The sequence below is a fragment of the Spathaspora passalidarum genome (assembly GCF_000223485.1).
Source record: "Spathaspora passalidarum NRRL Y-27907 unplaced genomic scaffold SPAPAscaffold_3, whole genome shotgun sequence".
In the NCBI taxonomy this organism is placed as follows: domain Eukaryota; kingdom Fungi; phylum Ascomycota; class Pichiomycetes; order Serinales; family Debaryomycetaceae; genus Spathaspora; species Spathaspora passalidarum.
The window spans coordinates 1,240,097-1,256,340 of NW_006767427.1; the positions used below are offsets into that span (position 1 = coordinate 1,240,097).

General features: G+C 37.7%; 6 protein-coding genes across 6 annotated transcripts; 3 read left to right on the plus strand and 3 right to left on the minus strand. All coding sequences in view use genetic code 12, as the record gives it.

Moving 5' to 3' along the window:
- Positions 1-398: 398 nt before the first annotated feature.
- On the plus strand, positions 399-3,714 carry SPAPADRAFT_66239 (uncharacterized protein; the record flags this gene model as incomplete). The annotated part of the gene is made up of 1 exon (XM_007374710.1): positions 399-3,714. One exon carries the CDS (start codon positions 1,468-1,470, stop codon positions 3,712-3,714), a length of 2,247 nt encoding a protein of 748 aa, XP_007374772.1.
- Positions 3,715-3,783: 69 nt separating this feature from the next.
- On the minus strand, positions 3,784-4,861 carry SPAPADRAFT_66240 (uncharacterized protein; the record flags this gene model as incomplete). Its single annotated transcript, XM_007374711.1, has 1 exon — positions 3,784-4,861. The coding sequence occupies one exon, from the start codon at positions 4,762-4,764 to the stop codon at positions 3,784-3,786; it is 981 nt and encodes a 326-aa protein (XP_007374773.1).
- An 844-nt stretch (positions 4,862-5,705) lies between these two features.
- On the minus strand, positions 5,706-6,986 carry AMN1 (Amn1p; the record flags this gene model as incomplete). Its single annotated transcript, XM_007374712.1, has 1 exon — positions 5,706-6,986. One exon carries the CDS (start codon positions 6,984-6,986, stop codon positions 5,706-5,708), a length of 1,281 nt encoding a protein of 426 aa, XP_007374774.1.
- A 3,473-nt stretch (positions 6,987-10,459) lies between these two features.
- On the plus strand, positions 10,460-12,395 carry ROD1 (Rod1p; the record flags this gene model as incomplete). Its single annotated transcript, XM_007374713.1, has 1 exon — positions 10,460-12,395. The coding sequence occupies one exon, from the start codon at positions 10,502-10,504 to the stop codon at positions 12,218-12,220; it is 1,719 nt and encodes a 572-aa protein (XP_007374775.1).
- A 64-nt stretch (positions 12,396-12,459) lies between these two features.
- SRD1 (Srd1p) lies at positions 12,460-15,577 on the minus strand (the record flags this gene model as incomplete). The annotated part of the gene is made up of 1 exon (XM_007374714.1): positions 12,460-15,577. The coding sequence occupies one exon, from the start codon at positions 15,377-15,379 to the stop codon at positions 13,760-13,762; it is 1,620 nt and encodes a 539-aa protein (XP_007374776.1).
- TLG2 (Tlg2p) lies at positions 12,504-13,604 on the plus strand (the record flags this gene model as incomplete). Its single annotated transcript, XM_007374715.1, has 1 exon — positions 12,504-13,604. One exon carries the CDS (start codon positions 12,504-12,506, stop codon positions 13,602-13,604), a length of 1,101 nt encoding a protein of 366 aa, XP_007374777.1.
- Positions 15,578-16,244: the final 667 nt, after the last annotated feature.

Below are 16,244 nucleotides of genomic sequence, written 5' to 3' on the forward strand. Positions count from 1 at the left end.
TTTATCACTTGACGATCCAGTGGGTATAAAAGAAGAAGAAGAAGAAAAAAGAAAGAAAGAAAGAAAATATGATTGAATACAATAGTGGGGGAAAACGAAAATTTTGAAAGCACGCGCAGGGGGAGTAAGTGGGGTGGAGGGGAGACGCTTTGTTAAGAAGAATACCCCAATTAATTGAGCTAATTCGGTCATGCCCGGAATCGTAACCGTCCTAAAAAAGAATTAAATTTATTATGAAAAATAGAACAATGCAAGCAGAAAAATATTTTCTAGATTTAATATGTACACACACTGAAAGAATATTATTGTCCCGCTTATTTATTCCCCTGGAAACAACAGAGGTGGGGGATGAACCCGAGGATAAAAGGAAGATTTGTTTTCCAATGTGTTAGATGACCACAACACAAAGCAAATTTTTACATATCTAAGATTCCAAAAATGACCTACTAATAATTAAACTAATTTATTAGGTGCAATTTCTTAAATGTCCATGTGACTATACAGATCGATCTGGAAAAAAAAAGAAAAGGCACCAGTATCGGCGGTCGGTCAACAGTGAAATGCTGCAAGGCATATTTACCCGGACGGAGATAAACCAGATTCTTAGACCGGTAATATTTTCAAGCGTTCAAACAATGATGGCTCAGTCTAACTGCTATAAGATGCATGTACTCCACTCTCGTTGAAGACCGCAGGTCCGGGGCCGAACTTTTTGCCTCTATCATTCTCCCTTTTATGCGAGTTATTGTTTCGCTAGATAAGTTGCGGTTCTATTATTGGAACACATAGAATAGTCTAATCTAAAAGTTAATATCCTGGGTATCTGCATTTCAGATGATGAATCTTGGCCAAACTCCGTGTGACTAACGTGTTGATTTTGTACGATTTTCAATAATAAAGTTTGCTATCGCCTGCTCGATTTGGCAAACAATTGAGCTTGTAATAATATGATGCCTTTGCGTTAAATCAAAATAGGAAACAGATCGCCGTATAAATGATAATTTTTTAGCTCCCCTTTTTTTTGCCTCCCTCCTTTGCATCCTTTTAATTTATGCATAATTCGTAGCTTATTAATTTGTTACATCAGTTGAGTTGGTTGTCGAGATCAGACCAGATTTCAAACCCTTGCATGAACAGGATTGACACTAACTATAAATTTTACGGAAATACGTGTTTTTCCCCACAAGCTACCAATTTCCCTCACTCCATTGTTCAGAATATTCTTTTCTCTTGCTTCGTTCCCCTCATTTCAACACTTTCCGGAGTTTCCATTCTGGGCAGAGTTTCACATTTTGCTCATACATTGTTAATATTTTTTCAGTCTCTATAGCACTTTTGGCGTGGTGAATAATTAACAATCTCATTAGTTTAGTTTATGATCTTTCGTAAATATAACCAATAGCAAATTCTCTTATAGTAACTACTTGCCTTGTAGTCTACGTTCAAAGTTCGTCTAAGCCACCCGCAATGACAGATATTGAAAGTACACCGCCAGTGGCACCTGCACCACGTCCCAAGGGCCGTCCTAGGATCCTCCCGATTCCACAGCGCAAAAAGGTTTCCCGTGCCTGTGATACATGCAAGCAACGTAAGATGAAATGTAATGGTGAACAACCATGTCACTACTGTCGTGGTAAATCCCTTTCTTGTCTGTACTTTAAAATTGATGGCCGTACGCTAAAGCACAAGCCTGCTACTACTAAGGGGAAAACTAGATCGACTGATATGAAAACCAGTATCAGTTCTAGCTCGAGTGGGAACCTGGATGATGTTACACCTCCTAGTCCGATAAGTATACCTCCACCTAATGTAATATCGCCGTCCCCAGAGAAGATCACAAAGTTGTCATCTAGAGAACCATCACCACAATCGAAAGCGCTGTTGACTGTGATTGGACAAAGCCTTCAAAAAGCGTTGGCTAATGATAATGACAACACCACAATTCTCAATGTGTTAAATAGTAACCACGAATCAAACGAAGGGTTGCCTAATTTGAACGGTCGCCATACAAGGTTATTATACACACAGACAGGAGATATGAGGTTCTTTGGTGAGAGCAGTGCTCTTTCTCTACTTAGTGAATGCCGTCTGTTATTCAAAGACACTTTAGGCCCACTGGTCTTCACGGATGACCCTGGTCAAGAATATATCATAGATGAGAGCACTGACTTTACAAAACCAACCATCCCAGTGCAATTACCGCCTAAGGATACAGCGGTGATTCTTATAGACCTTTTCAAAAAGAATATCAACAATACATTCTATGTGTTCAATATGAATCATTTCAACAAAAAAGTATTCCAAGAAACTTACAATAACCCGGTAGGTGCCACGACCCGTAGGCTATGTCTTTTACATTTGGTATTTGCGATTGGGGCTCTATTTGCAGAATACACCCCAAATATGAATTTAAACTTACCTGAATCAACTATGTTCCTAGAAAGTGCACAAGCTTTAATGAGAAGCAACATCTATGATGGGAAATTATGGATGGTTGAAGCCAACTTTTTGAAATATTTCTATTATCAAGCGTGTTGCAATCGTTCAAGTTCATGGATAAACTTGGGAACAGCCATCAGATTGGCACAAGCTCTAGGATTGCATCGGAAGGTAATCAACTCCCGATTTGCAGATAAAGAAATACAAATCCATAGACGAAGACTTTGGCGCAGTTTATATGTGTGTGATTGTGTTAGTAGTGTTAACTTGGGACGTCCATTACTCGTAAGTGGATATGATTATGATGATCTGGATTATATAATTCAAGATGATAATGCTACACCTGAAGAAAAGCTTCGAATTATGTGCCAGAAGGCAACCAGTGATTCAGCAGTTATCAATGGTCGTATTGTGGAGAACATTTTTAAAGACGGTCGCATCAATATAAAGAGAGCACATCTATTATCTATGGAATTGAAAATATGGTCAATGCAATTACCCCAACAACTTCAACTCAATTCAGCTCTTGAAAAACAACTTGAACAAGGAACAAATTCTAATAATTATCTCCTTGTATTTGTTCATTTGGGGCAACTTTATGGTATAATGGCTCTAACCCGTCCATTCTTGGTTTATGTTGTAACTAGGAAAGTCAAACCTGAAACTGAATCACAAATTGCGGGTGAAGAATCATTAATGTCATTTTGTAAAGCATGTATTAAGGCATCAGTGCTTGTGATCAAGCTCTTGCGGTTTTATTCTACACATAACCCCAATCATAAAGAAGTTTTCACAATTCAATCAGCATGCTTTTTCGCAACGATTATCCTTGGATTTGTATTGCTAGAGCAAAAGAAATCGAACAACCCAGACCCACATTACATGAGAGTATTAAGGGACGCTATAAAAGACGGCCGTGATACATTGGCAACATATTCCTCATTTAATTGTACTTGTAAACGCTGGACAGAACATCTCACTAATATGCTTCTGGCATTGGATGCTGATTTCCCCGATCATGTATCGACCTATTCACTCTCCTCGGAAGTTGAACAGTTTAATAATGAGATGATTAATTGGGCTAATGAAAACAAAGGTCTTGAAGAGATTTTAAACTTTCAATCAGATTTCGCAGGCGAATTTCTGGGTGAAAGGTTGGAGGATTTATTGGGGATGAGTATGGGAGAATTGAGTGCGTTTAGATATGACACAAGGGATCATGTCGTATTCGGAGGTTTTGGTGAGTATGGAATGCAAATTCCTAAACAGGTATAAACACAAAATCCTGTAGTAATAAATATGTATATATATATATATATATACATTCGTCTATTTTCAAATTATCTATTTCGCAATATTACCTGCTTGGATTAAATGTAAACGGTCGATTAAACTCGTGGAAAGTTTCAGCTTTTTCGCAGCACATTCATCTGTCAATTTATATTTGTATTGAATCGAATGGAAGATACGAAGTAATCTGGTACGAGATTTTTCCAAATTTTCCTCCTCTTCTTCTTCGTTATCATAGAACTCATTAATAAAAGTTTCGTAATTTTCGATACAGTCCCCGCAAATAAATTCATAATGGTTTCTCTTTATGGTCCGTTGCTTACTGTTGTTATTATTTATAATTGAAGAAATTTCATAAAGTGGTTTGTCACACAAATCACAGTACTTGAGAAGATCACTACCAGGAATTCTTCCAAAGATTGCCTCCAAATCCTCCTTCTCTTCTTTGCTGTTACGTATGTATCGTACAGTTTCTTCGGAAACACTGTTGCGAGGCAAGGTTGAAAATGAAGTGTCCAGTACCTCTTGATCATAACTTACTTCACTTGAAATATGTTTCACCTGCGGTGTATGCTCATAGTGTTCCTGATGTTCTATATATGATGCCAGCTCACTCGAATAGTCAACGAATATCCTCAGTTTGAAATGAGCCAACGATTTCTGTCGCAGCATATGTGGTAACAAGGACGAGGATTTGTGCATATAGTCTTCAACAAGGACAATTGGGTCTTGACTTTCATCTTCATATTCATCATACTCATCCTCGTCGTCTTCATCTGCGCCTTTGATATCATCTTTCGCTTCAAAGTCTTCACCTAGTTGCCCATCTCGTCTCCTCTTCTCTAATTGTAGCTCAGTACTGGATGCCAGTGAAGAACCAGCACGTTTTGGAGGTGGAGGCGGTAGTGGCAAAGATGTTAATCTTGTATCATCCATAAGGTCTATTTTTGACCTATGTGGTTGTAATATATGGCGTTTGCTAATTTCACCTGGCAAGGTTGAAGCAGATGCTAGCTCATTTATAGATCGCTTCATATGCAATGTTTCTTATATTGGTGTTTTCTATTGTGTTAAAGGTATTGTGGAATCTTAAAACGTTATATCAGAGAGTAATTGCCATACTATGGGTGATTTATAGTTTTGGGGGGTGTGAGTTTTGTTACGTGTTGCTCTTTTCTCCCGCCTTTGTTTCTGCAAAAGGGAAATGTAAGAAATCTTAATTATTTTTTTGTCAAGTGCTGCCGCTCTCGTTCTGGGCTCAATGTTTTGGATTTGGGGTTTTCTAATTTTGTTGTTTTGCTATGTGAATTGGTAACCGAGACACGACCTTATTATGGTTCCGTTTTTGTGTCAAATGGTTTTTGTTTATTCTTTTAGTTCTTTAGGAATCTTTTTTTATGCACTGGTTAGCACCTGTCGACATTTTTACCACTTGTTCACATCTCGTGCGTTTCATTTATGCAGGGGATTCATAACAAAAAGTGGTACGTAAATATTATATTCCTGTTTACTCATGTCAACGTAAGATCAGGCAAAGTGAATGATTTCCCTGGCCTCGTTTCGCCAAATTACGTCTGGTTCGTCAAAATTTGGAATACGACAAGACTACTTGGCAACCAATTTGCAAGATTACGCGTCATGTAGGAAATAATGTGTGCAGCGATAATGCTGTCGATATCTGTAGCTTGAAAACTTACGAGAAGCCCCTCGTGTTTAATACCGACGTGTAAGATAAGTGACACTCCACACACGATTTTATTCTCGGGTGCACTAAATTGCAACACCCCCCAAGATTTGTATTGTTTCTTTTGATTTTGTGTAACACATTGCCCACACTAGTCCATCGTGATGGTAGCTACAACTCTTATTCACATGCTATCGAACAGAATCTTACGTCAAGATCTTTGTTGCCGACCTTTTTCTTCCGAGCATTATGTCACATTGGTTAAATATAATACATACATATACATAAGTTACTACACATCCAGGGCTCTTTTCCTTCTAACCAACTCTAAATAGCTCAGTTCTTGCTCTTCATCTTCACTATGAGAATTTACCCACACCAGAATATCACTAAATATCCTTTGTGATACCATCTGGTCCATAGCCATTTCTTGTTGTCGCATGCGAGACATCAACTGTTCACATACTTCAACTAACATAATCATATTTTTCAGCTCTTGCCTTCTCTTGAACTCAATTACTCCTTTCCAATCAGTCAATTGATAGTTGAATCTTAGTTCGAGTACAGATAATAATGGAAAATATGAAGCATGCGAGTTGAAAACCGTAGATATGGAGCTATCGGAAATATTTGGGCAATTGTTTAATGACAATCTTTCTAACCTCCTGCAATGTCTTGCCATTTCAAAAATCAGAGCATCACTAATGTGACAACCAGCTAGCCCAATGGTGCTCAATCGGGGATTTCTTTTCACAAGGGGAATTATAGAAGCATCAGTTATGGAGTTGCCTTTATTTTTTCGACCAAGGTTTATGAGACGAAGTTTATGGCAATACATTGATAGTTGGTAGATTCCAAAATCTGAAATTTGTTCACAAGCACGAATATCTAAATGTTGCAAATTACGACAGTTTCTTCCTAAAGTGACGAGGAAGTCGTTATCAAGTACTTTGGACCCAGTTATGACTAATTTCTCCAACGTTTGCGAACTCTCAAAAATGAATCTGATAGGAGGTAAAAGTTTAGGGCACATGTAAAGTTCAAGCCATTTCAACTTTTGGAAATTCATTCTTGTCATCTGGATTCTATCTAAACATGGTTGCTTAGCATGGAACAATTTATGTAAAACAAAGGACTTTGGCTGGAATTGAACTGTATGTGCACGGTCTATGGTATGTAAGTATTTCCCAAAACTTTCCTGCTTACTAAAGTAAAAGTTCTGAGAAATAATTTCACTAGCAGCTTTGTAGAAGAGCTTATTTACCAATAAGCAATTGAATAGGGGGTTTTTTGAAGTGGTGAAATTCTTAGATGAATCTAAATCAGTAGTTTCTAATGATTGTTCTGCTTTTTTGGAATCACCATGAATTAATAATGCATGTTTGTAATTAAGTGGTTGTCTCCGAATTGGGGTTTCCTCCTGAGGAATAACCGTATTTTGTATATCCACATAACTAAGAATCTTATGAACAATCTCGGGGATTTCAAAGATTGAAGGACCACGATTTGCAGTTAGTGGTTGTCTTGTATATTTGGCAGCACCTAACAAACCAAAGTCGGGAGATAGTATCATCATATCATTTTTAGGCTTGATAGGAGTGTCCAAAGTTATATCAAGATCAAAATCACTATCATCAGCAGTCAAGTCAGGAAGACTATCTGAATCTGACTCAAATGATGAATTAAATGAAAATTCTTCCTCTTCAGGGAATTTCATTGACGGAGACCTGCTCATGGGTGGTGTGTTTGGGGTTGTACAAATAAACTTGAGTTTCATTCTTCTATTATTAGTGTTAAGACCGCTACTGCTTGTAGCAGGAGCTGTGCCACTGCTGCTTCGTTTGAAAATAGCTGTGAGTGAACGAGGGGAAATTGATTTTGCCCGTTTGCGTGTAGGACTTCTAATGATATCATCATCGTGTCTTGCTGGTGTATAGGTGTAGATTCTATTGTCAATTATTGCATCATATGGTAATGGGGAAGTTGAATTAAATTTCATATTAGGTGATTATGTATTAAGTTTCTATGATATGCAAAGGTAGAGCTTGCGGGGCCCTGAGTGGTGGAAGGATAGACTAGGGTGAGTGAATGGTCGCACTTGCGAGAAAAGTTCAATTAATCAAAATTGGATGAATCGGATTTACAATTCAAAGAGAAAGTTGGTCGGTTATATATTAAAAAAAGGTACCTGTTTACAATAGTGTCAAATAAGCCAGTCGAAACTTCCATTACAAAGGAGGACTGCTCGTGCTGGGCAACTAACCAGCAGAATGCTTATTGTCGCAGGTTGTCAAGAAAATTTTACTAAAACATTTTAACCAGGAACAACCCGAGAACCGATGGCATTCTTCTCTCCATTTTTTTACGCCTCGTAGGTTGAAAGGAGCGAATTCCATAATAAGATGGCTGGTTTAACGACCGAAAAAAAATAAGCTTTGTCGCAAAATATTTTTTTTTTGCAAGGGGTTTTGGTTTTTTTTTAGTTTTATTTTTTTTCAACACTGTGACAGCACCAGAAATGTGGAACAAAGTGATGTCACTCCCAGCCCGCATTTCGTAATACGAACTGTTTAGAAGGAGGCATTGTACATATTCGAGGAGATTCCGTTTCTACACAAAAGACCCTTTTGACACATTATCAGTGCTGGTGTTCTTAATCTAGTTTGTAATTACGAATTGCCCAATAAAAGAGTGCTGGTGTGCTTATTCAATGTGGTGACTAATCACAGGCTTAATCCAGATTACGAAATAGTTTGGCGTAGTAGTGTTGTGGTTGCACTCGTAATTAAGTTAGAATTTCGCAATGCCCTTATTTTGATTGAGAGAAAAAGAAAAGACAGAAATCAATAAGGTATAACAAATAGTACTATTCAGACTCTTCACTTAAAGTTATTGTACACTATTATACCTGCAAAGTGGAGAGTCTTGTACACTAAGTCCGTTTAAGCACCCATTCTAAAAGTCTACAGTATAGTTATCACGTAAGAGCTAGCTTTGTTCCAAATTTGGACAATATTTCGCTGAAAAATTAAGTAAATTGCAACTTTTAACACATACTATCAAAATTCATTTTTAGTTATCTAAAGAGTTATTGTATTATGATAGGAACTTCTTGCTTTATCTAGAAATGTCAGGTACACAGAGGGAATGTCAAGTAGAATGTACCAAGCCATCTTATCTAGAGAAGCTTTGCTTGACTGTTAAAAATTTCTTTGTCTTACGCGTCGCTAAGAAAATAAACATGCGGCTCAGTTCTTTCGCAACAATTGCCAGCCACATGGAACACACACACATTCAACAAACAAACTTTTTTTTTCGTAATTTTGTACTACATGATTCCTGCTGGTCAAAGCCCAACCCCTGAACTAGAACGATCAAAATGTAGGTCGACTAAATATATAATGCTCGTATTGCTTGTCAACACTTGTAAATTCGTAATCAAAAATTTAAACCATCCTAAAAGCATGGAAAATCACACACCACCAAGAAGAAAAATATTATAAGTAAACTCTTTATACCATTCGCTGTAGATAATTTGGTTGATCGGCAATGAGTTCTAGAAAAATTGCGAGAATTTATTTTGGTTGCGAAGGCGGTGCAACAATATAAAATTAATGTGGCTCCTGCACTGGGCGAATCTAGATTTGAGATTTCAAAGAAGGTAATTTGCTCCCAACCATATTAGTCCATATCACACCAACAAGGGGTTGGGTAAGGGATATCGTGTTGTCAAAACTGGACAACAGCCCCTTCCATCGCAAGCATTTATAGCATAGGTATCGTATAGACAAAAGGGATATAAGCCCCCCTTGTTGTGAAAACGAGAGGAAGTTAGAGGATTGCTCCCTTGTTTTTAGAGCTATTGGTCATTAGAAAATGCCAAGCAGTTTCATGCACAATATTCGGTTGTACTTGTATAAAGACACATTACTACATATATCTGTTCACACTTTTAAAAATTCGTTAGCGAGAGGTGATGGAAGTAAACGTCCGCTTGTGTGAATTTTGAAAAATATTTTACGTGTTCTTTTTTTTTTTTATGCTAAATTTGGAAAAATGATAAGGAGAGATGTAAACAGAGCAAGTAACGTAAAATTTGAGAAATTCTAGAAGTGTAGAAAATATTGCCATCATAGCCGATTACATATCCGTATACCACGATTATGAAGCCACGTTAGCCTCCAGCTTACTTTGTTTAGCCCTTATCTATTAGTTTGCTAATTATTTCGATGTTGCATTACTAAGAGGTTACAAAATACAGAGTTTTTCCGTGATTTGTTCCTTCATTACTGCCCACCTGCCTAATCCGGCAGGAATTCCACCGTGATTGATGCGTTATTTTTTTTATTTTCTGCATCTGATGCTCCGATATGCGACTATCCGAAAAATGCACCATCGTTTCTTTTTCCTGAGTGACTTAATGAAATCGATGATTTATTTTGGGATAAATCTAGTTTAGATATCCATCAATTCCCCTTTTACCCATAGGAATCTATTAACAAGAAATAAACATTTAATAATTAATATACAACCAATTCCCATCATCAAACATTCATACCCATGGCCAAGAAAGCAACAACATCATCAAAGGCTGCCACGCTCTTTGAAATTCGCTTAAAAAACCTCGACCACGATGTTCTAGTTCTCAAAGGCAATGAACAAGATGCTGCTTCTGCATTTCTCTCTGGTACAATTGTCCTTGCTGTAACTGAACCCATCGCAGTTAAGAAACTTTCCCTCAAATTATATTCCACCCTTAGTCTTAAAAGTGATACGATTAATCCACGAAGTGGTAAGCCCATGAACTTTCAAAGAATCGTATATGAGCATGCTTGGGATAGTGCCGAGTTTACCAGATATTTCAGCAATGCCCCTACTTCAATGTCCATGGCAGTATCGACTAGTGGACTCTTATCCAGAAATTCATCAAGTACATCGTTGAAAGGATTAGGCTCACTTAGAACTAAGACCCTATCAGCTACCAATTTATCAACCCTTGGATCTTTAAGTGCATCAAGTTCAACAACCAGTTTACATCAAATGGCCACATCATCTTCTACCAACAGTTTAATAAAGCTGGGAAATCATATGTTGACTCCAGGGAATTACGAAATTCCATTCAGTGCCATATTACCCGGGAATATTCCAGAATCCATCGAAGGGCTTCCTGGATGTTCTTCTATATACAGACTAGAAGCTACCATAGATAGAGGTAAGTTTCACAGCAGTATAGTTGCCAAGAAACGAGTCAGGGTCATCAGAACGTTGACTACCGATGCTGTGGAATTATCGGAAACCATGGCTGTTGACAATACATGGCCCCAGAAAGTGGAATATTCTTTAAGTTGCCCCATGAAAGCTATTGCTATTGGATCAGGAACTCCTGTTAGTGTAATGATCGTTCCATTATTAAAAGGTTTACAATTGGGTGATATCAAGATCCAGTTGGTGGAAATGTATTCCTACGTTGGGTACTTCCCACCGGTGCACCTGGGTGAAAGAATAGTGTGTCAGAAGAAAGTACCTAAACCTAATCCAGATGCTTTGGATTTAGATAAGTGGGAGGTAGAAACATTTTTGAAGGTTCCTGCTAGTCTTAGCAAATGTACTCAAGATGTGGATTTATTGACCCATGTCAAAGTTAAACATAAGTTAAAGTTCAATATTGCATTAATCAATCCTGATGGTCACACTTCTGAATTAAGAGCTTCATTGCCTGTTCAGCTATTTATTTCACCATTTGTTTCAATCCGCTCAATTCCAGACGAAGAAACCAGTTCAGAAGACGAATCTCAAGAAGTTTTGTTCGCCAATAGCGAATCACAGCTTTCATTGGCTTCCTTACATTCCAATAGCAGTTCACATACATCATTAACTGGATTAGTTGCCCCTCCGCTTTATGAACAACATATATATGATAGATTATGGTCGGATGTCTCACCTATTGAAACACCCGTTACTTCTGGAGCAACAACTCCACGAGCTATTCGTCCTGCAGCCAGCAGTGGATCCAGTAGTGGAGGTTCAGACTTACATCAATTTCTGATGTCACCACTTGATTCTAACCTTCTTACCGAGAATTTACGTCTTTTGAGTCTTCAAAGACAATCACAAGAAGATAATACATTTAACGGACCATCATCTCCACCAAATAACGCTAGTTCTTCCCCATTACGTATACCTGCTCCTACACATACTCGAGACCGTGCTACATTCAACCTTGATGGGGATGATTATTTTGCTAGACGTCCACCAGCTAGGTCTCCATTGCACCAATCGTATATAAACGACCACCCAAGTCCTATTATGTCCCCTCCAGTACATTTGTCCCGAGTTCCATCAGAAGCTAATATGTCTACCAACGTTAGTGCAGAAGATTTATTACAAATTCCAAGCTATACACAAGCCATCAAGGGTGATATTACTGACGATTTAGCTCCAGCCTACGAGCCACCATTACCTGGCTCGAACATTGATTTAGCTCTGGCCAACAAAAGATTTGAGGATTTACACAAACGAACTCCAATATCAATGACACCCACCCTGTCAAGTTTAAGAGCCAGTGGAAGATCATCTGCTGGGACATCACCCTCACCTTCTCAATCACGAGGTTCGAGTTTGGTTAATCTTGCTGGATACTTTTCTCATGCCAGGAGCAATGGTGGTAGTTCCACTAACTTGGCAAGTTTGAATGAACATACTAGAAGTGATAATGTGGGAAGTAAAATGTCCAATAGTGGTATGGCTGATCGTGCAACTCTTGTTAACTTTCATAATATGAGTTTTAGAAAGAAAGATAAAAAGTAACATTCTTGAGTTTATTTATTTGCATTGTTTATAGGGAATTAATATAGATGGAAAATTAATGTAAGCAACATTGTTATATTGGTAGATACATACTCAAACGCTTAAACACGCCTTTTTGATAGATGCCATTATATAGAATGTGTTTCCCTCTGTGAAAGGATAACATTTTGGCAGCACAAAACTTACAACCAAAGATTTACACAAATATGAGGCAGATAAACAGCAAACCAAAAAAAAGAAAACATGTAAAGCCGAACCGCCAACACTTTTTACAACCAACAAGATGTTTCGAGACAGAACAAACCTCTTCCTCTCATACAGGCGAACGATTACTCGTGATGTTTCACTCCCACCTGGAGGTACTGGAACTCCTATCATCAGCTCTGGACGCAATTCGCGTTTCAACGATCTTGAATATGAAGAAGAACAAAGGCAAGAGTTAATCGGCGGTGGTGAGCAACACTCCATTGAGTTGAAGCCTATTATTCCATCACTTTTTGATATAGCAAAGGACTTGGATATACATTTGGCCCTGATTAAAACTGAAACGGGCCAATTGAATTCCTTGTATAAGAAGTTGATTATCATATCCCTGGCAAACAAGACAGAATTGGAATCCCAGATCGAACTGTTGAACTATTCAATCTTATCCAGATTTGAGAAATGTTATGTTGCCATTAAGAAATTCATTTATTTAAGTAAGAATCATGAAAAATTGGGGTTGAATTATGCTAAACAGGATTTAGAAATTTTGGCAAACTTTCAACAAAACTACGCAACTCAAATAAGTGAAGCTTCAGTTGTATTTAGAAATTTGCAAAACAACTATATGAAATTTCTTCGAGATGACGACGAGGATCAATTAGTTCTAGATGCAAAAGCAGAAGAAACTACCGAGTCAATTGAAAATTATTCTAAACAAGTACTTGAACAAGAACAGCAACAGCTACAAAGTAATAGTTATCTTGAGCAGCGAGAACGAGAAATTTCTAAATTGGCCATGGGGATTTTGGAAGTGCTGACAATTTTCAAAGAGATGGAAACAATCGTGGTGCATCAAGGTACAATTTTGGATAGAATTGATTATAATTTACAAAATACAGTGGCTAATTTGCAAGATGCAGATAAGGAGTTGATAAAAGCTCGACATTATCAGAAACGAACAACAAAGTGTAAAATCATCTTTTTGTTAAGTCTTTGTGTATTTGCATTGTTAATGATTGTACTTGTTCGCCCACATTCAACCACAAAGATAATCGAAAAACCAGCTCCAGCTCCAGAACCAAAACCAGAACCAGAACCAAAACCAGAAACTCCAGAACTGGTACCGGAAAGGCCTGTTATAAATAACCCAGACTCAGGTAATGCTAATCCAAAAATATGATAGATTCATTGAATATATAAACTTTCTACAATATTCTAGTGAAAAGAACTCTATAAAGAGTTACAGATTAATTAGTTTATAGAAGACCAATTAATACAAGAATTGAAAGTAAATCACAAGCAAAATATACGAAGAAAATAAAAACAACCGTCAGCTTATCTCATACCGTATGGGCCATCACCTCTATTAATATGTGGTGTTGGACCAGGTGCTCTACCATACCCTCCTCCTCGTGGTGCGCCTCCTGCATATCTAGCAGCTACAGGAACAAACCCAGGAGCCACTTTTCTTTTATTAGGCATTCTTCCCACTGCAAAATCAGGATTATTATTCAATACATTATCGGAAATTGTTGGCCTTGGCTGAGGAGGAGGAACATGTTGTACTGGGGCTGGAGCTGGTGGAAAATATCCTGCACTAGGTGGTGTGGTTGGTACAGGTTGATAATTACCTGATCTATTGTATCCAACTGGATATTGTTGCTGTTGTGGGCTGATAAGAGGTTGTTGTGGTTGTAATTGAGAACCGGTGTCAGATTGGAAGTTGTGAACATTATTATAATGCTGTTGATAATAACCACCGCCTTGGCTGTATTGGTGATACTCTGGGTTTGGTGCTCGCTGGGAAACACTGGTGAAATCAGATTCAGCATCAGAATCTTCTGGGATATGACCTCCAGTTGTCTTTGGTAATTCTTCATCATCAAAATCATCATCTAATTCAGTAAATGGCTTATGACCTTCGACCTCTGGATGATGTTCAAATACTGATTTATGGTTGATAGAAAACGCAGACGAGTCAGTAGGATATGATCCAGCTGATGTAGGATATGGAATTGCATTGGTAGAATCCTGTTGGGGTGTGGTATATCCAATAGATGGATTTGACTTGGCATATTGTTCCGAGAATGAACTTACTTGAGGAGGCTGTTGATAATCATCAGTGCTATTGGTGAATTTGTTATATGGGTTATATCTATTCTGACCAAGGGTAACTGCAGAAGCAGCAGTGACAGCAGTAGTTCCGGAGCCAGCTCCCATTCCTCCATTACCAGATGAAGTAGTAGAAACCTTAAATGTTTTATAATCAAATTCATTATCCATGGTACTGGAACTGTGATCATTATATGATGTGTTTATTGGAGGCTTTCCGCCAAATAAACGATCAAATCTTTCCTTTTCAGCACTAGATCTTTCGTTGACTTCAAGCACAAGTTCATCAAGATCGTCATCGGACAGAAGTTTAGTTAAAGACACAGTAATGATAATCAAGGAAAGTAAACAAGCAGCAGCTGACCCGATCAAAATCCAGCCAGTCCATTGCAAAAATGGATGATAAACCAATACTGTAATTATCGCGGAAATAATAGTAACCAACAACGTAATAAAATTAACCACAATTGTAATCAAAACTATTGATCTTGATTCTCCGCCAGCAACAAAGTTACAGGCAAGTAATAAAATCATGGTGATAAAATTGAAGCCAAGGGCAATAGGAGTTAATATAAAGATCTTAGCCAAAGTATCTCTAGTAGATGAACTGAGTAACCAATTGGCTTTTCCATCTATATCAGACAAATTCAAAGGATAGGTTGCAGACAGACATGTTCCGTCCTTGAGGGTACAATAGCCAAATACACCAAACGAATGTGTAGTTGTTTTAGCTAATTCAAACGTCTTCACGACTGGAGCACTTATAGTAGCTAATAATAGGAACACGAATGCAACCAACACGAGTATAAAGGCTACTATGAAGTTGATCCTAGTACTATACATTTTTGGCTGTCTGTTTGTGTGTATATTAGGAAGGAGATTCAGCTAATATCTCCTGGCAAAAATGATTGTTTTATTTTGGTTTAACACGATATGGAATTTAAATCACTGTACGTGTCGATAACTAGGAATAAGATAGCGAACTATACTGTATATAAACGATAGTGGTATTAGGTTAATATGTGTACTTTTAAAGGAAAAACAAAAAGAAGTGTTGCAAGTGTAAAATCCTTTTTTGGGGGTTATGAGAAAAGGAGAGTAAAGTTTACCCACATAACTGTGGTTACCAAAAAAAAAAACATAAATCAAAAATTAGTGTTAGTCTTGTTGATTGCCCAGGAATTATTTTTTTATATTACGCGTATTGTTTCCTAAGATAGTATAGGGCTCAATATTTTCGACGACCAGCATTTAAAGCCAGAGAATGGTATCCATTATATTGTAGTGAAACTAAGCCAATTCATTGTAATGAACCAATGACCAACATTTGAAGGTTTATAGGGGGTCTCCTGATGCCTATTGCATTAAACAAAGAGACCGTTTTAGGTTGTTTACTGTGTAAAGTTATGCAGGTAAAGCGAATGCAAATCTTTTGCAGAAAATAATTTTTTTTTCGATTAGAGTTGATGCATCGTAATGGGACTCCAAGGGTCAACCATCAACAGATTCCCCTCCCTTATTTTCTTACTTGACAGGGATGTATTAATCAAGCTTTCAGACATCGAAATTCCATTTCTAATTTTAGATTGCTGCTACTCCCCTAATGACTGCCTGAAATTTTATCAAGAATAAGCTTTTGAAAAATACACGCCACGCTGCCACGGCTCCACTACTTAAATTGATTCAAACAATAAACCAAATATGCGCA